Source organism: Theropithecus gelada, chromosome 2 (assembly GCF_003255815.1).
Source record: "Theropithecus gelada isolate Dixy chromosome 2, Tgel_1.0, whole genome shotgun sequence".
NCBI lineage: Eukaryota > Metazoa > Chordata > Mammalia > Primates > Cercopithecidae > Theropithecus > Theropithecus gelada.
The window spans coordinates 92,532,435-92,560,119 of NC_037669.1; the positions used below are offsets into that span (position 1 = coordinate 92,532,435).

Genomic DNA, 27,685 nt, shown 5'->3' on the forward strand with positions numbered 1-27,685 from the left:
GCAGAAGGAACGTTTGAAGGTAGCAGAGGTTGCTTAATGAGGTTTAAGGAAAGAAGCCGTTTTCAGAACATAAAAATACAAGGTGAAGCAACAAGTGCTAATGTAGAATCTGCAGCAAGTTATCCAGAAGATTGAGCAAAGATAATTGGTGAAGCTGGCTACACCAAACAACATATATTCAATGTAAATGATAGTCTTCTATTAAAATAAGATGCTATTTAGCGTCTTATTTATAAGATGCTATGCATCATATTTATAAGATGTCATAGTTAGAGAAGTCAATGCCTGGCTTTAAAGCTTCAGCCAGGCTGTTTTGGGGCTTAATGCAGTTGGTGACTATAAGTTAAAGCCAATGGTCATTTGCAGTTCTTACAATCCAAAGGCCGTATAGATAATGCTACATCTTCTTTGCCTGTGCTCCATAACAAAACTGCAAAGCCTAGATGACAGCACATCTATTTACAGTATGGTTTACTGAATACTTTAAGCCCACTGTAGAGACCTACTGCTCAGGAAAAACAATTTCTTTTGAAATACCACTGCTCATTGACAGTCACGTAGTCACCAAAGCCTCTGTTGGAGATGTACAAGGAAATTAATGTTATTTCCATGCATAGTAACACAACTTCCATTCTGCAGCCATGTTTTAAGGAGAAATTCAACTTTCAAGTCTTGTTACTTAAGGAATACATTTTGTAAAGATATAGCTGCTATAGTTAATGGTTCGTATGATGGATCTGGGCAAAGTAAATTGAAAATCTTCTGGAACAGATTCATCATTCTAGATGCCACTAAGAACACATGTGATTCATCAGAGGTCATAATATCAACAGTAACAGAAGTTTGGAAGAGGTGGATTCTGACCCTCATGATTGACTTTGAGGGGTTAAAGACTTTAGCTACAGACGTGGTTCAAATAAGAGAACTGGAATTTGAATTGAAGCCGGAACATGTGACTGAATTGCCGTGATCTCATGACCAAACTTGGACATATGGAAGACTTGTTCCTTATGGATGAACAAAGTGCTTTCTTGACATGGAATCTACTCCTGGCATAATTGCTGTTAACATTGTTGAAATGAGAACAAAGGATTTTAAATATTACATAAATTTACTTGATAAAGCAAACAGCAGGGTTTTGAAAGAAATTCTACTGTGTGTAAAATGCTGTCAGCATCACATGCTACAGAGAAATCGTTTGTGAAAGTAGTCAATTAATGTGACAAACTTTACTGTTGACTTATCTTAAGAAATTGCCACAGCCACCTTAACCCTCAGCAACCACCACCCTGATCAGTCAGCTGCCAGCATCATTGAGGCAGTATCCTCTATCAGCAAAAAGACTGATTTGCTTAAGTCTCAGATGATTGTTAGCATTTTTTTTTTTTTCCTTTGAGGTGGCATTTTGCTCTTGTTGTCCAGGCTGGAGTGCAATGGCGTGATCTCGGCTCGCTGCAACCTCTGCCTCCGGGGTTCAAGGGATTCTCCTGCCTCAGTCTCCTGAGTAGCTGGGATTATAGGCACCTGCCACCACACCCAGCTCATTTTTTGTATTTTTAGTAGACACAGTTTTCACCATGTTGGCCAGGCTGGTCTCGAACTTCTGACCTCAGGCGATCCACCCGCCTCGACCTCCCAAAGTGCTGGGATTACAGGCGTGAGCCACTGGGTCCGGCTGTGATTGTTAGCATTTTTTAGCAATAAAATATTTTTAAATTAAGGTATATACGTTGTTTTCTAAAACCGTGTAAACATAACTTTTGATTTTTGTTTTGAGAGACAGGGTCTCTCTCACTCTCTTGCCCAAGCTAACGTACAGTGGCATAATCATAGTTCACTGCAACCTTGAACTCCTGGGCTCAAGTGATCCTCCCACTTCACCTCCTGAGTAGCTGGGACTACAGGCATTTTTGCCTGGCTATTTTTTTTTTTTTTTTTTTTTGAGACGGAGTCTCGCTCTGTCACCCAGGCTGGGGTGCAGTGGCTGGATCGCAGCTCACTGCAAGCTCCGCCTCCCGGGTTTACGCCATTCTCCTGCCTCAGCCTCCCAAGTAGCTGGGACTACAGGTGCCTGCCACCTCGCCCAGCTAGTTTTTTTTTTTTTTTGTATTTTTTGGTAGAGACGGGATTTCACTGTGTTAGCCAGGATGGTCTCAATCTCCTGACCTCGTGATCCGCCCGTCTCGGCCTCCCAAAGTGCTGGGATTACAGGCTTGAGCCACCGCGCCCAGCCTGCCTGGCTAATTTTTAAATTTGAGACAAGGTCTCACCATGTTGCCCAGACTAGTCTTGAACTCCTAGGCTCAAGTGATCCTTTCACCTCAGCCTTCCAAAGTGCTGGGATTACAGGTGTGAGCAGCTGCGCCTGGCCTAAATGTAACTTATTTTTTATTTTTTTGAGACGGAGTCTCACTTTGTCCCCCAAACTAGTGGTGCCATCTTGGCTCACTGCAAGCTCTGCCTCCTGGGCTCAAGTGATTCTTCTGCCTCAGCCTCCAAAATAGCTGGGATTACAGGCATGTGCCACTACACCAGCTAATTTTTGTATTTTTAGTAGAGACATGGTTTCACCGTGTTGGCCACTCTGGTCTCGAACTCCTGACCTCAAGTGATCCACCGGCTCAGTCTCCCACAGTGCCAGGATTACAGACATGAGCCAGCACACCTGGCCATAAATGTAACTTTTATATACGTCAGGAAACTAAATTTGTGCAACTAATTTTGTAATGCTTTATCACAGTGATCTGAAACTGAACTTGACAATATTTCTGTGTTATGCTTGCACATAGTCCTAGCTTATGGCTCAAGGCCAGAAACGGCATTGATTCACTTTAAATAATGATAATTTGTGATGACCTTGGAAGTAATTTTAAGAAGTAGTAGTACCTGGCTAGACACAGTGGCTCACACCTGTAATCCCAGAACTTTGGAAGGCCAAGGCAGGCGGCTCACCTAAGGTCAGGAGTTCAAGACCAGCCTGACCAACATGGTGAAACCCCCTCTCTACTAAAAGTAGAAAAAGTAGCCAGGTGTGGTGGCAGGTGCCTGTAATTCCAGCTACTCAGGAGGCTGAGGCAGGAGAATTGTTTGAACCCAGGAGATAGAGAAGGTTGCAGTGAGCCAAGATCGTGCTGCCACACATTCCAGCCTAGGTGATAGAGCAAGATTCCATTTCAGGAAAAAAAAAAAAGAATTAGTACCCATATTACTGATATGGGTACCCAGAGAGAGAGAGGTCTGTAGAGAACTAGCTAATGGATGCTCGAATTACTTTTTCTATACAGCAGTCTAAACTGTGTAGACAATTTCTTGGTTTATTGTTGTTAATCACTATTTTTTTTATTTGACTAAAAATAAGCAATACTTTTTAAATAAAGTCTATAAGTAAAACCATGCTTTTAGAATTTGTATGGAATTTGTATCTGGGATCCCATAGTTCATTTACCATGTGCTTTATTTTTGTGGTTTTTGTTCATTTGCTTTCCAGGGAACATTTACGGATGAGAAGTCAAAAGCTTCCCACCACATTTACCCATATTCTTCCTCACAAGATGATGGTAAGTTGGTTTTGCGTTGTGAACGGATAAGCTCATACATCATACCATATGGATTTTATGTCGTATCCTCAAAGTCTTAAACAGAATAACCAGCTGTTTATTTGTTTTTGTTTTGTTTTGTTTTTAAGATGGAGTCTCTGTTGCCCAGGCTGGAGTGTAGTGGCGTGATCTTAGCTCACTGCCACTTCCACCTCCCGGGTTCAAGAGATCCTCCTGCTTCAGCCTCCTGAGTAGCTGGGAATACAGGCGCCTGCCACCATGCCCAACTAATATTTGTATTTTTATTAGAGATGGGGTTTCACCGTGTTGGCCAGGATGGTTTTGATCTCTTGACCTTGTGATCCGCCCACCTTGGCCTCCCAAAGTGCTGGGTGTACAGGTGTGAGCCACTGCACCTGGCCAACATTAACTTTTAAAAGATGTAGTAGAAGCTGTGCCTAGAGGAACATTTATTTCTTTATATTAGGAAAAGAGAAAGGTTAGAAATCAGTGGTCCAAACATCTTTCTTAAGAAGTTAGAAAAACACCACCAAATTAAACCTAACGAAAAAAGGAAATAATAAAAGAGCAAAAATCAATGATGTAGAAAATACACATTAGTGAGATATTCAGCAATGTCAGTGGTTCTTATGAAAGACTAATAAGGTCTGGACGTGGTGTCTCATACCTGTAATTCTAGTACCTCTGGAGGCCAAGGCAGGTGGATCACTTGAGGTCAGGAGTTTGAGATTGGCCTGACCAAAATGGTGAAACCCCATCTCTACTAAAAATACCAAAAATTAGCCGGGTGTGCTCGCACCTGTCTGTAACCCCAGCTACTTGGGAGGCTGAGGCAGGAGAATCACTTGAACCTGGGATGCGGAGGTTGCAATGAACCAAGATCTCGCCACTGCACTCCAGCCTGGGCGACAGAAGGAGACTCCATCTCAAAAAAAAAAAAAACGGACTAATAAGGTGGTTAAATCCAGGTGTGGTTGTATGTGCCTGTGTTCAGCTCCTCTGGAGGCTGAGGTGGGAGGATCACTTGAGGTCAGGAGTTTGAGGCTGTGGTGTGTGATAATTGTGCCTGTGTATAGCCATTGCACTCCAACCTGGGCAACATAGTGAAATCTTATGTCTTAAAAAACAAGGCCTGGTGCTGTGGCTCAGGCCTGTAATCCCAGCATTCTGGGAGGCTGAGGCAGGTGGATCACCTGAGGTCAGGAGTGCAAGACCAGCCTGACCAACATGGTGAAACCTGGTCTCTACTAAAACGACAAAAATTTAACCGGGAATGGTGGCAGGTATCTGTAATCCTGGCTACTCGGGAGGCTGAGGCAGGAGAATCGCTTGAACCTGGGAGGCGGAGGTTGCAGTGAGTTGAGATTGCGCCATTGCACGCCAGCCTGGGTAATAAGAGTGAAACTCTCTCTTACCAAAAAAAAAAAAAAAAAAAAGAAGATTCCTATTGGTAAAAGAGGAAAATATCTAAAACCTAAGTTAAAATAATTAGATGAGTGGATAAACAAAATGTGGCATATACATACAGTGGAATTTTTTTTTTTTTTTTTTTTTTTTTGAGATGGAGTCTTGCTCAGTTGCCCAGGCTGGAGTGCAGTGGCTGGATCTCGGCTCACTGCAAGCTCCGCCTCCCGGGTTTACGCCATTCTCCTGCCTCAGCCTCCCGAGTAGCTGGGACTACAGGCGCCCGCCACCACGCCCGGCTAGTTTTTTGTATTTTTTAGTAGAGACGGGGTTTCACAGTGTTAGCCAGGATGGTCTCGATCTCGTGACCTCGTGATCCGCCCGTCTCGGCCTCCCAAAGTGCTGGGATTACAGGCTTGAGCCACCGCGCCCGGCCAGGAATTTTTTTTTAAAATTTTTTTTGAGATGGAGTCTTTGCTCTGTCACCCAGGCTAGAGTGCAGTGGTGCGATCTCAGCTCACTGCAACCTCCGCCTCCCGGGTTCAAGTGATTCTCCTGCCTCAGCCTCCTGAGTGAGACTCCGTCTCAAAAAAAAAAAAAAACAAAAAAAAAACCCAACAAAAAAACCCAATTCTGTTCTTCTAGCTAAGCTAATTTCAATTAATTATTATATTAACTGTATGATATGCTAATTAACTATTTTATATTATACTAATTATTATATTAACTGTATATTTTTATTTTCTGTATTTGTGTTGCTCTGGCATTTGATGCCCTGGGGAGAGATTGCCCTTTTGAGGGCTAGCTAATTTCTAAAGATAATAACTTCTCTAGGAGCACATCTTTCATATGTAAACCAACCAATCTGAGTATGTAGCTGTAACCATCTTCTTATCTAACTCACACACCAAACCAATATTTCCCCTTTTCTAAATCATTCCAGGGCGAGGTACTAGGCAGTTAGAGACAATCTCTGTGCCCCAATGTTTCTTGGAATTATTCAGCCATCCCCACCCTAAACTGTTTACTCTGCCCCGTGTTACCTTTTCTATGGAAACCCCAGTACAGGCTTTGGCTTAGGCTTCCCCTTGTTCCTGTCTTCTACCTCTTGACTATTGTGATGCCTCTGCAGTGGCTCTGCATGGTATGTTCTTTCCCTTCTTTTGGGATATGTAAGTAATTCATTTTTCAATGGCATTGGCCTTACTCTTGTCATTCAGCCATACTTCTATAAATTAATTCCTGGGTATAAATTTATAATACCTGGGAAGAGAGTGAGTTTACATCTCACACCTCTTGTTGTTTCTGCTATTAGGAAATTTTTCAAAGACAATTAAAAAAATTGTCTTGGCCGGGCGCGGTGGCTCACGCTTGTAATCCCAGCACTTTGGGATGCCGAGGCGGGCAGATCACGAGGTCAGGAGATCGAGACCACAGTGAAACCCCGTCTCTACTAAAAATAAAAAAAATTAGCTGGGCACGGTGGCGGGCGCCTGTAGTCCCAGCTACTCAGGAGGCTGAGGCAGGAGAATGGTGTGAACCCAGGAGGCGGAGCTTGCAGTGAGCCGAGGTCGAGATCGCGCCACTGCATTCCAGCCTGGGCTACAGAGCGAGACTCTGTCTCAAAACAAAACAAAAAAAACCAAAAAAAATTATCTTGATAAAAATCAAAAATTTTTTTGGCTGGGCACAGTGGCTCACGCCTGTAATCCCAGCACTTTGGGAGGCCAAGGTGATAGTTCACCTGAGATCAGGAGTTTGAGACCAGCCTGACCAACATGGAGAAACCCTGTCTCTACTAAAAATAAAAAAAATTAGTCAGGCGTGGTGGCGCGTGCCTGTAATCCCAGCTACTTGGGAGGCTGAGGTGGGAGAATCGCTTGAACCTGGGAGGCAGAGTTTGCGGTGAGCCGAGATCACACCATTGCACTCCAGCCTGGGCAACAAGAGTGAAACTCCATCTCAAAAAAGAAAAAAAAGTCAAAATTTGTATCAAAGTCAGCTGTGGTTAGGAAAGATATGTTTTCTTGTTTTTCTTATTAAAGTACATAGTCTTTGACAAGATAATCAGTATTCTGAAAGTCAGCTTTTACTAGTCAGAATACCACCAAGACACTCTTAACAGAACGGGACAGGTAGTTTAGGTAGTGGGGATTTAGAAAGATCCTCTGGCCCCTTCTTTTCTTTTTTCCTCTGCCATGTTGAGTTACCAGGTTAGGGAACAGGACCTGATTCTGTCATTTTCACCTTTTGTTTTGAGGTGGGGACTCACTCTTGCCCAGCCTGAAGAGCAAGAGTGCACTTATTAATAGCTCACTGCAGCGTCAAACTATAATGCTCAAGTGATCTTCCTGCCTCAGCCTCCTGAGTAGCTGGGAGTATAGATGCACACCACCATGCCTAGCTATTTTTTTTTTTTTTTTTTTGAGACGGAGTCTCGCTCTGTCGCCCAGGCTGGAGTGCTGTGGCCGGGTCTCAGCTCACTGCAAGCTCCGCCTCCCGGGTTCCCGCCATTCTCCTGCCTCAGCCTCCCGAGTAGCTGGGACTACAGGCGCCCGCCACCTCGCCCGGCTAGTTTTTTGTATTTTTTTAGTAGAGACGGGGTTTCACCGTGTTAGCCAGGATGGTCTCGATCTCCTGACCTCGTGATCCGCCCATCTCGGCCTCCCAAATGCTGGGATTACAGGCTTGAGCCACCGCGCCCGGCCGCCTAGCTATTTTTATTTTTAAATTTTTTAAGTGACCGAATCTTACTTTGTTGCCCAGGCTGGTCTTGAACTCCTGGGCTCAAGTGATCTTCCTGCCCCTGCCTCCAGAAGTGTTGGGATTACAGGCTTGAACCACCACACCTGGCCCCCTTTCACTTTCTTTTGAGATGGTTAGGTGAGTCATTGTATACTTTAAAAACAGCACAGGTGTAGGGGCTTCATGGCTTTATTCAGTGAAAACAAGGCTATATCTTGTTAAAACCAGCACTGGAAAGTAATTTTTACTGGGCTAATTTACTAAGGTCTGGTTGTTTTTTTTATTTATTTTTTCTTTTTTTTTTTCTCTTTCTTGGGCTTTAAGGGGGCTTGTTCAGAACTTCTCTCTTGCTATTAGGCATACATTTTCTAAGCTAAATTCAGACTACGAAAGAAGCACATGATAACCATTGTTGAAATGTGGAGGTAATTTAACTATGATTAGAATGAAAATCACTTTATTGTGTAATTTGCACTTATCTTTGGAAAGGAAACTTGAAAAAAAAGTCTACAATATGTAATCACATTGCTTACACTCTTGTTGGGAGGGCTAAATTAATAGGTATGAGGCAGTTAAAGAATAGTAAAAATAGGCCGGGCGCGGTGGCTCAAGCCTGTAATCCCAGCACTTTGGGAGGCCGAGACGGGCGGATCACGAGGTCAGGAGATCGAGACCATCCTGGCTAACACGGTGAAACCCCGTCTCTACTAAAAAATACAAAAAAAAAAACTAGCCGGGCGAGGTGGCAGGCGCCTGTAGTCCCAGCTACTCGGGAGGCTGAGGCAGGAGAATGGCATAAACCCGGGAGGCGGAGCTTGCATTGAGCTGAGATCCGGCCACTGTACTCCAGCCTGGGCGACAGAGCGAGACTCCGTCTCAAAAAAAAAAAAAAAAGAATAGTAAAAATAGTATTTTTGATAAAAACTTTGATGTAGCACTGTATAACTTACAGAACATCAGAAAAAGGGAATCTAGAGGAAGCAGAGTAGTTAGTAAAACTTCAATCAATGAGATGAAGTACAGTTTACATCTGGAAAGATGTGTAATAATTGCTAAGCCTCACAGAAAGAGGGTTGAGAGGTTCACCATGGGAAGTGAAGCATTAAATAATATGATGATTATTACTTGGGTAGAAGAGAGAGGGGAGGCTGGCAGGAGAATGGTATGGGAGTATTTTACCACAGTGGATAATTGGTTTTGTCAAGAGTGATGGATAGTAGACCTACAGTTTGGTAAGTCTGAAAGACTGAGAAATTTCCCTTTAATCTGGTAGATAGTACTCAATTTGAAAACTTTTTCTTTCTAAACCAGCAATGGCATGTTGGAAAAATGTTGTTCATTAGCAAACTAAAACATCTTAGTAAAAATTAAGGCTAAAAATAATAGTTTCTTCATTATTTTGTCAGTTTGAGTAAAATTTTTTTCTTTTTCTCTTTCAGAAGAATGGTTGAGACCGGTGATGAGAAAAGACAAGCAAGTGTTAGTGCATTGGGGCTTTTACCCAGACAGGTAATGTTCATTTGCTGTGAGACCTGGTATAAAGATTTCTGTGAAAGGAAGGCACATCTATTTATAGTTTTATTTTCTGAATAGTGACAATTTGTTGATTTGTGTGTAGTCTTTCAGACTCTTCCAGAGTCTTTCATTGACTATTTTCTTAAGGTACAGAATTTAATGAGATCACCATTAAATCATGAATGAATAAGCCATAAATGGCTTTATTTATCTTTGAAAAAAAATCGGTATCAGCGCTGGGCGTGATGACTCACGTCTGTAATCACAGCACTTTGGGAGGCTAAGGCAGGTGGATCATGAGGTCAGCAGCTCGAGACCAGCCTGGCCAACATAGTGAAACCCCATCTCTACTAAAAATAAAAAAAATTAGCCAGGCGTGGTGGCGGGCGTAATCCCAGCTACTCGGGAGGCTGAGACAGGAGAATTGCTTGAACCCGGGAGGCAGATGTTGCAGTGAGTTGAGATTGCGCCATTGCACTCCAGCCTGGGCGACGGAGTAAGACTCCGTCTCAAAAAAAAAACCCAAAAAACCTGGTGTCTTTTATGTATTTGCCGAGAAAGTCTGTGTGGTATTAGGTTGCTAATTTATATTTGTTTCTTTTAAGAAATGAATTTTACCGGGCACGGTGGCTCATGCCTGTAATCGCAGCCCTTGGAGAGGCCACGGTGGGTGGATCATGTGAGGTCAGGAGTTCAAGACCAGCCTGGCCAACATGGTGAACCTCCATCTCTACTAAAACTATAGAAAGTTAACCAGACACGGTGGCACACGCCTGTAATCCCAACTACTCAGGTGTCTGAGGCATGAGAATCACTTGAACCTGGGAAACGGAGGTTGCACTGAGCCGAGATCATGCCACTGCACTCCATCCTTGGTGACAGAGTCTCACTCTGTCTTCAAAAAATAAAGAATTTTTTCTAGTGTTTATTACTGATTAAATTTTTTTGAGACAGAATCCCATTCTGTTACCCAGGCTGGAGTGCAATGGCACAGTCTTGGCTCACTGCAACCTTCACCTCCCAGGTTCAAGTGATTCTCCTGCCTCCATCCTTCCTAGTAGCGGGGATTACAGGTGTGCCTCACCATGCCTGGCTAATTTTTGTATTTTTAGTAGAGACCGGGTTTCACCATGCTGATCAGACTAGTCTTGAACTCCTGACCTCAGGTGATCCACCTGCGTTGGCTTCCCAAAGTGCTGGGTTTACAGGTGTGAGCCACCACATCCAGTCTGATCAGTTTGCTTTTTTCAAAAACTACTCATGCCAAACCATTAAGGATGAAATTAATTTATGTCGAAAATTGAGTTTTTCTTCTCATCAGAAATGTATTTGCCTAGTACTGTTGTGGCTTTACATGTTATAACCCATACTGGTTTCAGTATCTATAGTGTGTATAACGAGTATTATAAACAAGAGCTAGATATTAGTGAAAATAGTGGGGCCAGGCGTGATGGCTCATGCCTGTAATCCCAGCACTTTGGGAGGCTGAGGCAGGCGGATCATGAGGTCGGGAGATCGAGACCATACTGGCTAACATGGTGAAACCCTGTCTCTACTAAAAATACAAAAAAATTAGCCGGGCGTGGTGGTGGGTGCCTGTAGTCCCAGCTACTCGGGAGGCTTAGGCACGAGAATGGCGTGAACCCGGGAAGCGGAGCTTGCTGTGAGCCGAGATCACGCCACTGCAGTCCAGCCTGGGAGACAGAGCGAGACTCTTGTCTCAAAAAAAATTTTTTTTTTATTTATTAAATAAAAACTATTTAATATTAATGCCTGCATAGTGTACATGGAAATAGGGATAACATTCCTTGTACTTTATTTTTCTAAACCTGTAGTAGAGCAGCTTTAGTATTCACTTCATTCTTGTCAAGTAAAGTGGAGATTTTCATTGTGGTTTCTACAGGTCTAGTCAGTCTTCTTTCACCTGCTTAATTTTTATGTTTTTATTTTATTTTCTCATAAGTTATTGGGATACAGGTGATATCTGGTTACGTGAGTAAATTCTTTAATGGTGATTTGGTGCACCCATCACCCAAGCAGTATACACTGCACCTTATTTGTAGTCTTTTATCCCTCGCCACCACCCCCACTTTTTTTTAACCTCTACTTCTATCTACTTCTCGTCTTCTCATGTTATTTATAGCAAATCCCAAACACCATTTGAATCATAAGTATTTTATCATGTGTTTCAAAAGAAATACATTCTCTCTTTTTTAAAATTTTTTTGAGATGGAGTCTTACTCTGTCTCCCAGGCTGGAGTGCAGTGGCACAATCTCGGCTCCGCCTCCCTGGTTCTAGCGATTCTCATGCCTCAGCCTCCTGCGTAGCTGGGATTATAGACGCAAGCCACCACACCTGGCTAATTTTTGTATTTTTAGTAGAGATGAGGTTTTTGCCATGTTGGCTAGGCTGGTCTTGAAAACTCCTGACCTCAGGTGATCCACCCACCTTGGCCTCCCAAAGTGCTGGGATTATAGATGTGAGCCACCATGCCTGGACTTTTTTTTTTTTTTTGGAGACAAGGTCATGCTCTGTTACCCAGGCTGCAGTGCGGTGGCATGAAGACAACTCAAGTGATCCTCCCACCTCAGCCTCCCTAGAGGCTGGCACTACAGGCATGTGCCACCCATAGGTGCCTTGTTTTTTAATTTTTGGTTGGGGGGTGGTCTCTGTGTGTTGTTTAGGCTGGTCTCAACCTCCTGGCCTCAAACAGTTCAAAGTAATAATACCATTGTCATCTTAACCCCAAACAGTTCCTTAATATAAAATATCATGACTGGGCACGATGGCTCATGCCTGTAATCCTAGCACTTTGGGAGTCTGAGGTGGGAGGATCACTTGAGGCCAGGAGTTCTAGACCAACTTGGACAACGTGGTGAAACCTTGTCTCTACAAAAAATACAAAAATTAGCCAGTCGTGGTGATATGTGCCTGTAGTCCCAGATACTTGGGACGGGGCTGAGGTGGGAGGATTACTTGAGCCCCAGAGGTTGAGGCTGCAGTGAGCTGAGTTCATGCCACTGCACTCTAGCCTGGGCAACAGAGCGAGACCCTGTCTCAAATAAAAATAAAAATCCAGTCAATGTTGTCAATTAAATGACACATTTGATTGATTGATAGTTGTTTGAATTAGAATTTAGATAAAATCTACCTGTTGGGATTAGTTGGTGTACTTAAGTACTTTTCTAATTTATAGTTGTATAGGTTTTTCTTCTGTCTTCATGACCTCCCCTTTCTTAAAACCTTACTGGTTTTAGAAACCAGTTGATTTGTCATGTTTTGTTTACCACAGTATGGAGTTTTTCAGTGGCAGCACTGTGGTTTATTTGAATGGATTACTCTGTTCTCTGTATTTCCCTTAAATTGGTAGCCGGATCTAGAGGTTAATCAGATTCCATTTTAATTAGGGAGGAACAAGACTGTTGCATATATGTGTGTTCTTTATCAGGAAACAAAACGTCAGGTTTTGCATTGTTTCTGTTAGTCTATTTAAGTTTATTTTACTTGTAATTATATTTTTAAAAGAAGGAAGTTTGTCTTTAGATTCATTCAACATTTTAAGAGTATATGCCGTCTTTTTATGTAGTTCGAGTTAATTACAACTAAATCAAGTCACCTTTGTAATCAGTCTCGTGTGAACCATAATTGACAAATTTAAGTGAATAACTTCCCGTCCTCTAAGGATTAGTTTTTACTTTTAAAAAATATGTTGCCCAGACTGGCCTCAAATTCCTGGGCTCAAGGGATTCTTCTGCCTGCTTACTAGCTGGGACTACAAGTACATGTCACTAGGCCCAGCTTATTTTTAAAACATCATTTGAATAAGTGCTTTCTGTAAAGCACTTCTAGTCTAAAGGCTTCAAGTCAGTAGTCCTTGCATCCAAAAACACCTTTTAATATTTCAGCAACTATGATAGGAAAGCAGTTTGCCCTTTGAAACCCTTCAGTGGAAACTTAAATTTATGATGACAAGCTACATAAGTATAGAGTTGGTATAAATTCCAAAATAACACATTTGTAACACATTTTAAGACAGTAGCCTGTTTGCTCACCTTTTATCTATCAAATTAAGATGTGGCAGCTGGCTCAGGTCTTGTCTTCTCAAGGGGTCTTGTTAATTCACCTTTTAAAAATTAACTATGGCCTGTGCCCTCACTTCTGCCCACATTTGGATTTCTAATCAAGACTGGAAGAGTATAAGATTGAGTTTTTTTTTTTTTGAGACAGAGTCTCACTCTCACCCAGGCTGGAGTGCAGTCGTGTGTGTGATCTAAGCTCACTGCAACCTCCGCCTCCCAGGTTCATGCTATTCTCCTGAATCAGCCTCCCATGTAGTGGAGATTATAGGCGCCCACCACAACGCCCTGCTAATTTTTGTATTTTTTAATAGAAACGAGATTTCACCATGTTGGCCAGGCTGATCTTGAACTCCTGACCTCAGGTGATCCACCCCCTCGGCCTCTCAAAGTGCTGGAATTACAGGCGTGAGCCACTGCACCTGGCCAGGTTCTATATGCTTTTGAACTGACTTCTGAATGGTGACTAAAAGGAAGCTGATATTTGTCATCATACTAGATGTCATTTGGTTTCATAGTTTACTGGTCAGTATAGTGATATTCACAGTGTTTTATTTTGGTGAAAAATGTTATGCTTATTTTATGATTTTGTTGGAGTAGGTGGCCTGATTTATGTCATTAACTTAGAGCTTGTTGATAAAGAGGCTCCTTGAGCAAAGAGATGTGAAGAAATGAGAGACTAAGCTATATGGATATCTCAGCAGTGAGGGACCAGTCTGTGTAGAGTGTATGCAGGCTTAGTAGGGCATGTTGGAATAATGTTACCAAAGCCTGTGTGACTCAAATATAACATGAGTAAGGAGAGAAGAGCAGGAGATGGGGTCAGTGTCTCCATCAGATAATCAGATCTTGAAGCCATGGCAAGCCATCATTAGGTTTTTTTCTTTCACTCTCATTGGGTGAGAGCTGTTGGAAGGGTTGGATCAGTGGAGTGATGTGGACTGACTTAGTTTTCAAAAAGATCACTATGGTTGCTATGTGAAAAATTAACTCTTGAGAGACCAAGAGACCAATGGCAGAAGCCGGAAAACCAGTGAGCAGAGTGGAGGGGTAAGAATTAGATGGATTCTAGACATACTTTTGAAGTTAGAGCTGGTCACATTTGCAGTTGGTTTGATTACAGGATGTGCTTGAGAATGGAATCAAGGCTGTTTCCAATGATTTTGGCCTGAACAGCAGGAAAGATAAAGTTGCCATTACTGAAGTGGAAATGATTGGCTAGAGTATATCGCTGGGGCCAGGGTAGCATTGCAAGTTGAGCTTTGAATGTTAGGTTTGGAATGCTTGTTAGACGTTCTACACAAGGAGATGTGGAACTGGCTGTTGGATTTATGAGTTCAGAATACATGGGAGAGTGCTGACATAAAATTTGAAGTCATCAGTATGTATTTAAAGTTATAGGAATGAATGAAATTAGCAGGGGAGAAGGATTTTTCCAAAAACTGAACCTCGGAACTTTTGAAGGTTGAAGACGTTTGGGACTAAGACCAGAAACTGGCATGGAAACTTGAAGAGAGGCTGGTGAATATAAGGACTATTAGGTGATATAGTACTTTCTTGGTGGCCAAGTGAGGGAAATGCTTTGAGGAAAGAGCAAGCAGCTGTTTAAAATTTTTTGGTCTCAGTCTTCACCTTCGGATTTAGCAATATATACGTTATTTACTGGTGACCTCTACAGAGGAGCTTTCTTGGCAGAATAGTAAGGACAAAAGTGTCTAATAAGTTGCTATTAATAGATTTTAGTAGTATTTCTTTTAGTGTTTTGTTTTGTTTTGTTTCGAGATAGGGTCTCACTCTGTTGTCCAGACTGAAGTGCAGTGGCATGATCTTGGCTCACTGCAACCTCTGCCTCCTGGGTTCAAGCGATTCTTCCACCTCAGCTTCCTGGGTGGTGGGGACTGCAGGCACGTCCTACCATGCCCAGCTAATTTTTGTATTTTTTGGTAGAGACGCAGTTTCACCATATTGACCAGGCTGGGATTTTAGTAGTATTTCTAAAATATGTTCTTATTATTTGTAAAAGTCTTTCTAGTAAATTACCTTTGACTCTAATTTGTTTTTCTCTTTTCTGTTCCTTTATAGCTATGATACTTGGGTCCATAGTAATGATGTTGATGCTGAAATTGAAGATCCACCAATTCCAGAAAAGCCATGGAAGGTAAATGATTTAAAAAAAAAAAATCTTATAATAATCTCTTTTTTTGTTGTTTTTTTGAGATGGTGTCTCACTCTGTCGCCCAGGCTAGAGTGAAGTGGTGTGATCTTGGCTTACTGCAACCTCTGCCTCCCGGGTTCGAGTGATTCTCATGCGTCAGCCTCCCAAGTAGCTGGGACTACAGGCACACGCTACTATGTTTGGTTAATTTTTGTATTTTTAGTAGAGACGGAGTTTTACCAGGTTGGTCAGACTGGCCTCAAACTCCTGACCTCAGGTGATCTGCCTGCCTCGGTCTCCTGGAGTGCTGGGATTATAGGTGTAAGCCATCGTGCCCGGCCAAAAAAAATTATTATAATAATCTAATAGCTTTTCTCAGCTGTTTTCTAAGCAGTCTCTCTAAGGAGATACAGAATGTTGGTTTCCCTTTCCTGTCATCCATTTACAAGATATGCATGGCTACGAAGACTTTATTATCTAGGTCTTAGATGAGATGTCTGCAGTGCTTGATGTTTGAGGAGAATCCAAAGGCAGGTCAGATTGTGGTTTGTGAGAGAGGAGTGTGAGGAGTAGAGTTGAACATCACTGATGATGTCATTTGGAAAGCTTGGAAGCAGTGCCTCTGTGACTTTTAGAAGGATGTAGACTTACTTTATTAATCATTTCTACCATAATGTAGTAAGAGTCCATACACTGACTTGTTAGTCAACTTTTGAAGTGGAAATAATTTAAACTTTGTGGGGCATGGTGACTCATACCTGTAATAACAGCACTTTGGGAGGCTAAGGCAGGAGGATTGCTTGACCAGCCTGAGCTACCAAAAAAAAAATTATCTGAGCATAATGTCAAGTGCCCTATAGTCCTAGCTACATACTTGGAAGGCTGAGGCAGGAGGATTGCTTGAGCTGAGGAGGTTGAGGCTGCAGTGAGCCATGATTGCACCACTTCACTCCAGCCTTTGTAACAAGACCCCATCTCAAAACAAAAAAATTAATTGTACAGGTTGTAAGAGTAGTCCAGAACAAAAGCACTACTTTGTACTCTTCTTCCAGATTTTTCTATTTTTAACTATTTTTGGAAATTAAATGTTGAAATTATACTATCATCTAATAGTAAAGGAGTAAGCCATATGACTCATGAACCATGTAATGTTGTGAAGTACTACTGAAGGATTTTTAGACATTTATTGCCCTGTAGATTATAGTATCAGAAGTTTAAGACTGGGAATGATTACTTACTATGGTATCACATTGTTAGGAAGGAAACTAGGCTCCGGAGTATACCTCATATATCATTAGTAGTATTACATTATTAATGTGTTTTATGCATTTGAGGCTTTGAAAATAAATCAGCGTGTTTCCTTTTCAATACTTTAAAACCTTGAGTGATTTTGTTATTTATGTAGATATTCATGATTTGATATGGTTTTAGGTTCATGTGAAATGGATTTTGGACACTGATATTTTCAATGAATGGATGAATGAGGAGGATTATGAGGTGGATGAAAATAGGAAGCCTGTGAGTTTTCGTCAGCGGATTTCAACCAAGAATGAAGAGGTATTTTCTTTGGCATGATTTCTCACCGTTAAGTCTGTCTTCTTGGCCTAAATGTTACTAAATCTTCATCAATAAATTGTCATATACAAACCACTTAGGAACTTTCACATCTACCTGATGGCTGATGTGCCATCAGGTGAAAATTCCTAAGTGGCTGTAACAGCCATCTCAGAAGCTAATAACCTCCCAAAAAGGGGTATGAAAATCTTAAAAGGTTATTAAGATTTAAAGTGGCCCATGCAGAAGGATAGTGGTATAGCTGATTTTGCCCACTAGATCTGAAGTGTAATATCATCACAGCAGAATTTAGTGTAGCCGTTGGTTTTCCTATGGAAAACTCATTTTGTTTAATATGTGTATATATTTTTTGAGACAAAGTCTTGCTCTGTTGGCCAGGCTAGAGTGCAGTGGCACAATCTCGGCTCACTGCAACCTCTGCCTCCTGGGTTGAAGCGATTCTCCTGCCTCAAGCCTCCCAAGTAGCTGGGATTATAGGCGCTTGCCACCACATCTGGCTAAGTTTTGCATTTTTAGTAGAGACAGGGTTTCTCCATGTTGGCTAGGCTGGTCTCGAACTCCTGACCTCAGGTGACATGCCTTGGCCTCTCAAAGTGCTGGGATTACAGGCATGAGCCACCACACCTGACCTGTTTAATATTCTTAAATAACTGTTAATCCACAGATGGTAGGTAGTGTAAAGTACAGGCCTTAAGCATCTTAACAGTTATAGTTCAATCCGCTTTTCTGAGGGTGGATGATTTGACATTTTATATCATTTAATCCTTTGAGAAGTTCAGTCGCTTAGATATTTACCCGTGATTCCTTGTAAGGCACAACTTGTGGAAGGCACAATTCGTGCAGTAGGTGTCACTAGAAGACAATTTGACACTGAGAAGAAGGGGTGTTAGTATTGGATTTGTGGTAGCTTTAGAGACTTCTGGTTCCTTTTCCTGGGGTATTGTTTGACTTTATTTATTTGTTTGTTTGTTTGTTTGAGACAGATTCTCACTCTGTTGCCCAGGCTGGAGTGCAGTGGTGCGATCTTGGCTCTCTGCAACCTCCACCTCCTGGGTTCAAGCGATCCTCCTGCCTCAGCCTCCCAAGTAACTGGGACTACAGGCACGCGCCACCACACCTGCCTAATTTTTGTATTTTTAGTAGAAATGGGGTTTCACCATGTTGGCCAGGCTGGTCTTGAACTCTTAATCTCAGGTGATCCGCCCGCCTCGGCCTCCCAAAGTGCTGGGATTATAGGCCTGAGCCACCGCGCCTGGCCTGTTTTACTTTGTTGAAACATCTTAGAGATGGATATTCTTTGAACCACTGATATGCAGAGTACAGTTCTTTCATACCTATTTCAGTGCTGTGACTTTACTATGAAAACCTTACTGTTTTTCACATTAATTTTTTTTTTTTTCTTGACACGGGGTCTCATTCTGTTGCCCAGGCTGGAGTGCAGTGGAACGATCTTGGCTGAATGCAGTCTCTGCCTCCTGGGTTCAAGTGATTCTCCTGCCTCAGCTTCCCAAGTACCTGGGATTACAGGCACGTGCCACCACACCTGGCTAATTTTTGTATTTTCAGTAGAGATGGGGTTTCACTATCTTGGCCAGGCTGATCTTGAACTTCTGACCTCAGTTGATCCACCAGCCTTGGCCTCCCAAAGTGCTGGGATTACAGGTATGAGCCACCATGCCTTGCCAATTTTTAGGAAAACTATTAGGAAACAAAAATGTTAAATGGCTGGGCCCAGCGACTCACACCTGTAATCCCAGCAGTTACGGAGGCCGAGGTGGGAGGATTGTTTGAGCCCAGAAGTTTGAGACCAGTCTGGGCAATGTAGCAAGACCTCGTCTTTTCAAATGATAAAAAAAATTAGAGAAAAAGAGAAAAATGTTTTACAGTTGAGTCTTTGTCATACCTTTTTACTTGCAGTTGGTTCTTGTTTGTTTTGGAATTGGACTCGTCAAATTTTTTTTTTTCCACCAGTCTTTTTTTTTTTTTTTTTTTTTTTGAGACGGAGTCTCGCTCTGTCACCCAGGCTGGAGTGCAGTGGCCAGACCTCAGCTCACAGCAAGCTCTGCCTCCCGGGTTTACGCCATTCTCCTGCCTCAGCCTCCCGAGTAGCTGGGACTACAGGCGCCCGCCACCTCGCCCGGCTAGTTTTTTGTATTTTTTAGTAGAGACGGGGTTTCACCGTGTTAGCCAGGATGGTCTCGATCTCCTGACCTCGTGATCCGCCCGTCTCGGCTTCCCAAAGTGCTGGGATTACAGGCTTGAGCCACCGCGCCCGGCCTTCCACCAGTCTTATGGTGCTGATGACTCTTCCATATTCTCTTATTTTAACCATTCCAGAAGATACAGTTACATATTTGCTTTCCCTTAATATATTTTAATTGAAGGCTTTTTTGTCATTAGGAATATTCCAGTTTCTACATTACATTCTTTAACCGACCAGTTCATACCCATTTCTGTTCTGATTTAGTTTGTTTATTCATTTATTTTTAGGAGGTTATATAAAAATGGATATTTGGGCCGGGCACGGTGGCTCAAGCCTGTAATCCCAGCACTTTGGGAGGCCGAGACGGGCGGATCACGAGGTCAGGAGATCGAGACCATCCTGGCGAACACGGTGAAACCCCGTCTCTACTAAAAAATACAAAAAACTAGCCGGGCGAGGTGGCGGGCGCCTGTAGTCCCAGCTACTCCGGAGGCTGAGTCAGGAGAATGGCGTGAACCCGGGAGGCGGAGCTTGCAGTGAACTGAGATCCGGCCACTGCACTCCAGCCTGGGCGACAGAGCGAGACTCCATCTCAAAAAAAAAAAAAAAAAAAAAAAAAAAAAGGATATTTGTTTAAAAATTTAGGGTTGGGCATGGTGGCTCACGCCTGTAATTCCAGTATTTGGGAGGCCAGGGTAGGTGGAGTGCTTGAGCGCAGGAGTCTGAGACTAGCCTGGGCAACATGGCAAGACCCTGTCTCTGCAAAAAATACAAAAATTAGCTGGGCTTGATGGTGCGCAACTGAAATCCCAGCCACTTGAGAGACTGAGGTGAGGGGGATCAATTGAGCCCAGGAAGTTAAGGCTGCAGTGATCCATAGTCGCTTGAACTTGGGTGGTGAAGGTTGCAGTGAGCTGAGATCATGCCACTGTACTCCAACCTGGGTGTCAAGAGTGAGACCCTGTCTCAGAAAAAAAAAGAAAAAAATTCAACTTCAGATTTATTGTATCATTCAAAGGTGTATATCCTTTAGATTTTTTTCAAACTGCTATTACATACTCATAAGGTGTTCAAGGTTCTCAGTTTGATGCCATGGAGCTTCTCAATGGAAATGCAGTTGAAAGGAATAGGATGGCAACAGAGAAAATTAACATTTAATTCATGGATTTTTTTCATTTTGGCGTGAGACAGAATCTCATTCTGTCACCTACGCTGAAGTGTGGTGGCGCGATTGTAGCACACTGTGACCTTGACCTCCTGAGCATAAGCTATCCTCCCGGCTCAGTATTCTGAGTAATTCGGGTGACAGACGCACACCCCTAAACCCAGCTAACTTTTTTTTTGTTTGTTTTTGTAGAGACAAGGTCTTACTATGTTTCCCAGGCTGGTCTTGAACTCCTGGGCTCAAGCATTCCCCCCGCCTCGGCCTCTTGAAGTGCTGGGATTACAGGTGTGAGCCACCATGACCAGCCTAATTGATGTTTTAATTTTAGGTTATTTACTTATGCCTCTCATGCTTTTACCTAATCTAGTACTGGTCATTTAGGTGTTTTTTTCTTTATGATAGTCTGTTTTATTAAATTGGTAGTTACTGTCTACAGGCTTGCTTTTGTATGTTGATCTTATGTCTTGCAACCTTCCTGAACTTGTTCATTAGGTCTGGTAGCTTTTTTTATGTATAAAATTGTATCATCTGCAAACCGGGATAGTTTTTACTTATAAAGGTTGACTTTTTTTTTCCTTCTTTGAGACAGAGTCTTGCTCTGTCACCCAGACTGGAGTACAGTGACATGATCACGACTCAGTGCAACCTTCGCCTACTGGGTTCAAGCAGTTCTCATATCTCAGCCTCCTGAGTAGCAGGGAGTACAGGCATGCTTCACCATACCCCGCTAATTTTTTGTATTTTTAGTAGAGATGGGGTTTCCCTGTGTTGGACAGGTTGGTCTTGAACTCCTTGCCTCTTGCCTCAAGTGATCTTCCCACCTCGGCTTCCCAAAGTGCTGGGATTACAGGCATGAGCCATGGCACCCGGCCCTAGACCTTGACTTCTTTTTTTTTTTTTTGAGTCTGAGTCTCACTCTGTCACCCAGGCTGGAGTGCAGTGGCCCGATCTCAGCTCACTGCAAGCTCCACCTCCTGGGTTTACGCCATTCTCCTGCCCCAGCCTCCCAAGTAGCTGGGACTGCAGGCGCCACCAAGTTTTTTTTTTTGTTATTTTTTAGTAGAGACGGGGTTTCACCATATTAGCCAGGATGGTCTCAATTTCCTGACCTCGTGATCCGCCCATCTCGGCCTCCCAGAGTGCTGGGGTTACAGGCTTGAGCCACCGTGCCCGGCCAGACGTTGACTTCTAAATTATGTTGCCATCTTGCTTAACATTTCTTATAACATAAAGTTATCTTCTATTTATTTTAGAGATTAAGAATAATTCCTGTAATGCTACATTTTCACAGGATCATTTGGCCTGTCTTTGTATTTTGTCAGTTTAATAGAGTGTATTTCATATTTTTCCAGTAGTTATTGAAATACATTTCCCACCTCAAAACATAGAATGTGAACAGTACCAGTTTTTAGTTGTGCAGGGTTTCAGCATGTCTATTATAGCATAGTTTGAATAACTGATAGCTGATACTTCCATTGATGATATATATCACCTGAAAGATCAGGGAAAGTTTCTTGATTACTGGTGTTCCTGGATGATTAATGATATTCTTTTCATTTGCTCTGAACTAAGGATATGCTCTTGTCTTTGTATGTGGAGACTCACCTTTTGCCAAGGATTTGTAGAAACTGAGGAGCAAAGATAGCTGATATTTATTTCCATTTACTTCTTCCTAGCCAGTCAGAAGTCCAGAAAGAAGAGATAGAAAAGCATCAGCTAATGCTCGAAAGAGGAAACATTCGCCTTCGCCTCCGCCTCCGACACCAACAGAATCACGGAAGAAAAGTGGCAAGAAAGGGTAAGAACGATTACATGATTCAAAGGGCATTAAAACAGGCCGGGTGTAGTGACTTACACCTATAATCCCAGCACTTTGGGAGGCCAAGGCAGGCAGATCAACTGAGGTCAGGAGTTCAAAACCAGCCTGGCCAACATGGTGAAATCCCATCTCTACTAAAAATATAAAAATTAACTGGGCGTGGTGGTGCACGCCTGTTTGAATGTTAGGTTTGGAATGCTTGTTAGACGTTCTACACAAGGAGATGTGGAACTGGCTGTTGGATTTATGAGGCTTGAGAGGCTGAGCCTGGAAAATCACTTGGATTTTTTTTTTTTTTGTATCTAAGTATGTATTGAGAAGCATGGCTGGTAAGGAGTTTAAGACATTATATTCACCAAGTTTAGTGTCTCCTTTTCTGATTTTACCATTTGTCCCATTTGTGACAAAATGTACTCATAGAAGAGGTGAATACGTGGCTGCTTGATGTTCAGCAAAGCATGGCAGTACAACTTTTGTACTTAGTGAGCTTTGGTTGAATGAGGATTATGATTTCTACTGAATAGATTGTTTTGAGGGTTAAATGAGACTTTAAAGCCTTTGCACATTGCCTGGCCTTAAATACACACTTAATAAATGGTATATGGTAGTTAATAATTGGTATATATTAAGATACATAATTTCTGGTTTGCGTAGCTTAAAATATTTTCATTATAATTTTTTTTTTTTTTTTTTTTTTTGAGACGGAGTCTCGCTCTGTCGCCCAGGCTGGAGTGCAGTGGCCAGAGATCTCAGCTCACTACAAGCTCCGCCTCCCGGGTTTACGCCATTCTCCTGCCTCAGCCTCCCGAGTAGCTGAGACTACAGGCGCCCGCCACCTCGCCCGGCTGGTTTTTTGTACTTTTTAGTAGAGACGGAGTTTCACCATGTTAGCCAGGATGGTCTCGATCTCCTGACCTCGTGATCCACCCGTCTCGGCCTCCCAAAGTGCTGGGATTACAGGCTTGAGCCACCGCGCCCGGCCCATTATAATTTTTATAGTTTAGACTTAGCAAGATAACTATGGTCTGTAAATTGATTATTTTCATGTGATAGTCAACTTTTTGGATGTTGATTGAAGTGTAAAGGTACAATTGACATCATCTCTCCTGCAGTTTCCTTATATAGACTTTCCTCCCTACCCTAGTTAGCATTTCTGTTCCCAGAAGATTCCTTGAATCATATTACTTCCTGAAGGGTAGTTATGACAACACTCTTACTAATAGAAGTCTTTAGGTGCATTTAAAAACCTCTTAGTTTCATATATTATTAAGCAAGTTACAGTCATCAAAAAACCTTTAAAAACTTAGTTTTTGAGCCCGTATGTATTATGACATGAAAATTGAAATTATAAAAATAGATTTTTCATTAGCTGTTTATGGGGTAACTTTATTTTTTACAGGTTTTTTTTTTGTTTTTTTTTGGAGATGGAGTCTCACTCTGTTGCCAGACTGAAGTGCAGTGGCGCAATCTCAGCTCACTGCAACCTCCGCCTTCCAAATTCAAGCGATTCTCCTGCCTCAACTTCCCAAGTAGCTGGGAGTACAGGCTCGTGCCACCACGCTCAGCTAATTTTTTTGTATTTTTAGTAGAGACAGAGTTTCACCATGTTGGTCAGGATGGTCTCAATCTCCTGACCTCGTGATCCACCCGCCTCAGCCTCCCAAAGTGCTGGGATTACAGGCATGAGCCACCGTGCCTGGCATACATTCCTTTTATATATATATATATATATATTTTTTTTTTTTTTTTTGAGACGGAGTCTCGCTCTGTCGCCCAGGCTGGAGTGCAGTGGCACGATCTGGGCTCACTGCAAGCTCCGCCTCCCGGGTTCACGCCATTCTCCTGCCTCAGCCTCCCGAGTAGCTGGGACTACAGGCGCCCACAACCGCGCCCGGCTAATTTTTTGTATTTTTAGTAGAGACGGGGTTTCACCGTGGTCTCGATCTCGTGAGCTTGTGATCCGCCCGCCTCGGCCTCCCAAAGTGCTGGGATTACAGGCGTGAGCCACCGCGCCCGGCCTCCTTTTATATATATTTAACATTTCATCTTTTTTTTGAGACAGGGTTGTGAACCACCATGCCTGGCCTACATTCCTTTTATATATATTTACATTTCATCTTTTTTTTGAGACAGTGTCTTGCTCTGTTGCCCAGACTGGAGCACAGTGGTGTGATCTCAGCCCATTGCAACCTCTATCCCCTGGGCTCAGGCAATTCTCCTACTTCAGCCTCTTGAGTAGCTGAGACTACAGGTGTGCAGTACCACACTCAGCTAATTTTTGTATTTTTTGTAGAGATGTTTTCTCTCCTTGTTACCCAGACTGGTCTCAAACTCCTGGTCTCAAGCAGTCCTTCCACCACGGCCTCCCAAAGTGTTGGGATTATTTGCATGAGCCACCACACCTAGCCTGTTTCTTACATTTCTAGTCTGAATGTTGCTGTTGCTGTTCAGAGATTTTGGAGCTACCTGAGATCTTTGCAGGGAGAGCACTGTCAACTATGATGAGATAAAATGGGGTGCCGGGACACCAGTGGTTATTGAACCGAGATGTGATCCCTAGGAGGCTTGAGGCTCACAGTGGTGACATGTACCCTCTACTTTGAATATAACGCATACCAGATTGAGTTCTCTAAAATATATGTATGCATGTACTTTAATGGAATACATTTGCCTTGTAATGACCACACCTTTTCTCATTTTACGTTTCTCCTTAGAATTATGTTGAAAATATAATTAGAAAATATTTTGAAATCTGTTTTCCCAACTTTTGTTTCATTCATCTGCATTGTATGTTTTCTTCCCCTTTAAGTATTTTATCTCTCTGCTGCCTTTAGGTTTATAGGCTTTTAAAAAATCATCATGTAGCACTTGTCTTTCAAGTTGCCTGCTTAGCCCTCTTCCAAGTGTACTTTCCTTCCTTTTGTTTAAAAAAAAAATAAAGGCTGAGTACGGTGGCTCATGCTTGTAATTCCAGCATTTTGGGAGGCCGAGATGGGTGAATCACGAGGTCAGAAGATGGAAACCATCCTAGCTAACACAGTGAAACCCAGTCTCTACTAAAAATACAAAAAAAAATTAGCCGGGCATAGTCCCAGCTGCTCGGGGGAGGCTGAGGCAGGAGAATGGCGTGAACCTGGGAGGCGGAGCTTGCAGTGAGCTGAGATCACGCCACTGTACTCCAGCCTGGGTGACAGAGCAAGACTCCGTCTCAAAGAAAAAAAAAGAAAAAAAAACAAGAACAAAAACAAACAAACAAAAAAACTCATGTGATTTTTATTTGGAAAACAGTTTTACTTTATGTATCCTATTCTAACCTAAGCCAACATGTCATCCCTCAAAGGGAACTTTGAGCATTCTTTCTGCACTGTAGAACTCAGGCTGGCCCAGCATGCTGTTTCAGTCAGCTTTTTCTCCATTTCCACTCTCACTTCACAGTGCACTTTAGATTGCTATGCAGTACTTCCCAAAGCAAGTGTGTTTTTCTTTTCTTTTTTTTTTTTTTTTTTTTTTTTTTTTGAGACGGAGTCTCGCTCTGTAGCCCAGGCTGGAGTGCAGTGGCCGGATCTCAGCTCACTGCAAGCTCTGCCTCCCGGGTTCATGCCATTCTCCGGCCTCAGCCTCCCGAGTAGCTGGGACTACAGGCGCCCGCCATCTCGCCCGGCTATTTTTTGTATTTCTTAGTAGAGACGGGGTTTCACTGCGTTCGCCAGGATGGTCTCGATCTCCTGACCTCGTGATCCGCCCATCTCGGCCTCCCAAAGTGCTGGGATTACAGGCTTGAGCCACCGCACCCGGCCTGTTTTTCTTTTCTTATACCTTTTGGCCATTATTCTGCATCCTGAAGCATTGTCTTTTTTAAAAAATATTTCATTTATTTATTTTTGCCAGACAAGATCTTGCTCTTTGGCAGAAAAAAATAAAAAACAATAACAAATAAATTAGGGGCTTAAATTAGTATAATAACATCTGCTGAAGAATAAATAAATAATCATTAAAAAAAGACAATGCAGAATATTCAGGGTGCAGAATAAAGGCTGGAGTGCAGTGGTGCAATCATGTAACCTTAAAATCCTGAGTTCAAGCAATCCTCCTCAGTGGCTAGGACTACAGGTGCATGCCACCATGCCTGGCTTAGCATTAAAAACTTTTTGGAGGCTGGGTGCAATAGTCCATGCCTATCATCCTAGCACTTCGGGAGACTGAGGTGGACAGATTGCCTGAGCTCAGGAGTTAGAGACCAGCCTGAGCAACATAGTGAAACCCCATCTTTACTAAAAATACAAAAAAAATTAGCCGGGCGTGGTTGTGCACCCTTGTAATCCAAGCTACTGGGGAGGCTGAGGCATGAGAATTGTTTGAACCTGAGAAGGCAAAGGTTGCAGTGAGCTGAGATTCGTGCCACTTCTCTCCAGCCTGGGCAACAGAGCAAGACTGTCTCCTTCCTCCGCCCCCACCAAAACAAAAGAAAAGAAAACAAAACTTTTTGGGCCAGGAGCCATGGTTCATGCCTGTAATCCCAGAACTTTGGGAGGCCAAGGTAGGAGGATCGCTTAAGTTTGACATCACCTGAGGCAACATAGTGAAACCCTGTATCTAGAATAAATTAAAGGAAGAAAAATAGTCTGGGCATGATGGCGTGCACTTATAGCCTCAGCTACTCAGGAGCCTGAGGAAGGAGGATTACTTGAGCCTCGGAGTTCAAGGATGCAGTGACCTGTGATTGCACCATTGCATTCCAGCTTGGACAACAAAGTGAGACCCTGTCTCAAAATTTAAATTTTTTGTTTTTTGGTAGAGATGGGGTCTCGCTCTGTTTCCAAGGGCTAGTCTCGAACTCCTGGCCTTCCCTTGCTCTTGGATTACAGGCATGAGCCACCACACCCAGCCCTTACCTCTTAGTGAATTGTTAAACAATTCTCAAGGTTCAACTTAACTCTAACCTTCAGTCCTTACAACCTCTCTATGATGTATTTTCTTGGTACTTTTATTCATTTCTCTGCACTGAAATATAATACTTCTATTGTATTTCTCTGTGTTTCTGTGAATCCTGTTATGTGAGGTAAGGATTTCTGTTGTATATCCCTTGTAATCCCTAAAGGTAAAGAATCATTACTGGGTTTATTTTTTTGAGCCCCCTGGCATTTATTAGTTTTAAAAATTAATAATGATTTGATTGAATTTTTGGTGCAAGAGCAGTGGATGATTTTATATGGTAGATTTAGTACTATGTTTAGGGATTCTACTTGCCATTCCTGATATTTGGATGATAAAATGGCCATTAAAACACAATGGTACATATCTTTGATCACATATGTGATTGCTTATAAATCTTAGAATATATCATATTTCCTTAGCAGTTCTTATTTTATTACACTAATTTAAGTCCCTTTTGTGATAGTGCCAGCAATTGTCTAGTAGGATTTTTTGCCCATTTTTTATGCCTGTTAACTTTTTTTTTTTTTTTTTTTTT

General features: G+C 42.5%; 1 protein-coding gene across 3 annotated transcripts in view; it reads left to right on the forward strand.

Moving 5' to 3' along the window:
* The window catches only part of SMARCC1 (SWI/SNF related, matrix associated, actin dependent regulator of chromatin subfamily c member 1), a 202,416-nt gene that overhangs the window by 60,082 nt on the left and 114,649 nt on the right, over window positions 1-27,685 (forward strand). For 2 of the 3 annotated variants that reach the window (XM_025374994.1, XM_025374992.1), the window contains exons 6-10: window positions 3,488-3,557; window positions 9,146-9,215; window positions 15,381-15,456; window positions 16,885-17,010; window positions 22,073-22,194. In XM_025374994.1, coding sequence (XP_025230779.1) covers window positions 3,488-3,557; window positions 9,146-9,215; window positions 15,381-15,456; window positions 16,885-17,010; window positions 22,073-22,194 — 464 coding nt within the window. The remainder of the gene's footprint in view (window positions 1-3,487; window positions 3,558-9,145; window positions 9,216-15,380; window positions 15,457-16,884; window positions 17,011-22,072; window positions 22,195-27,685) is intronic. The other variant, XM_025374993.1, reaches the window with a different exon arrangement.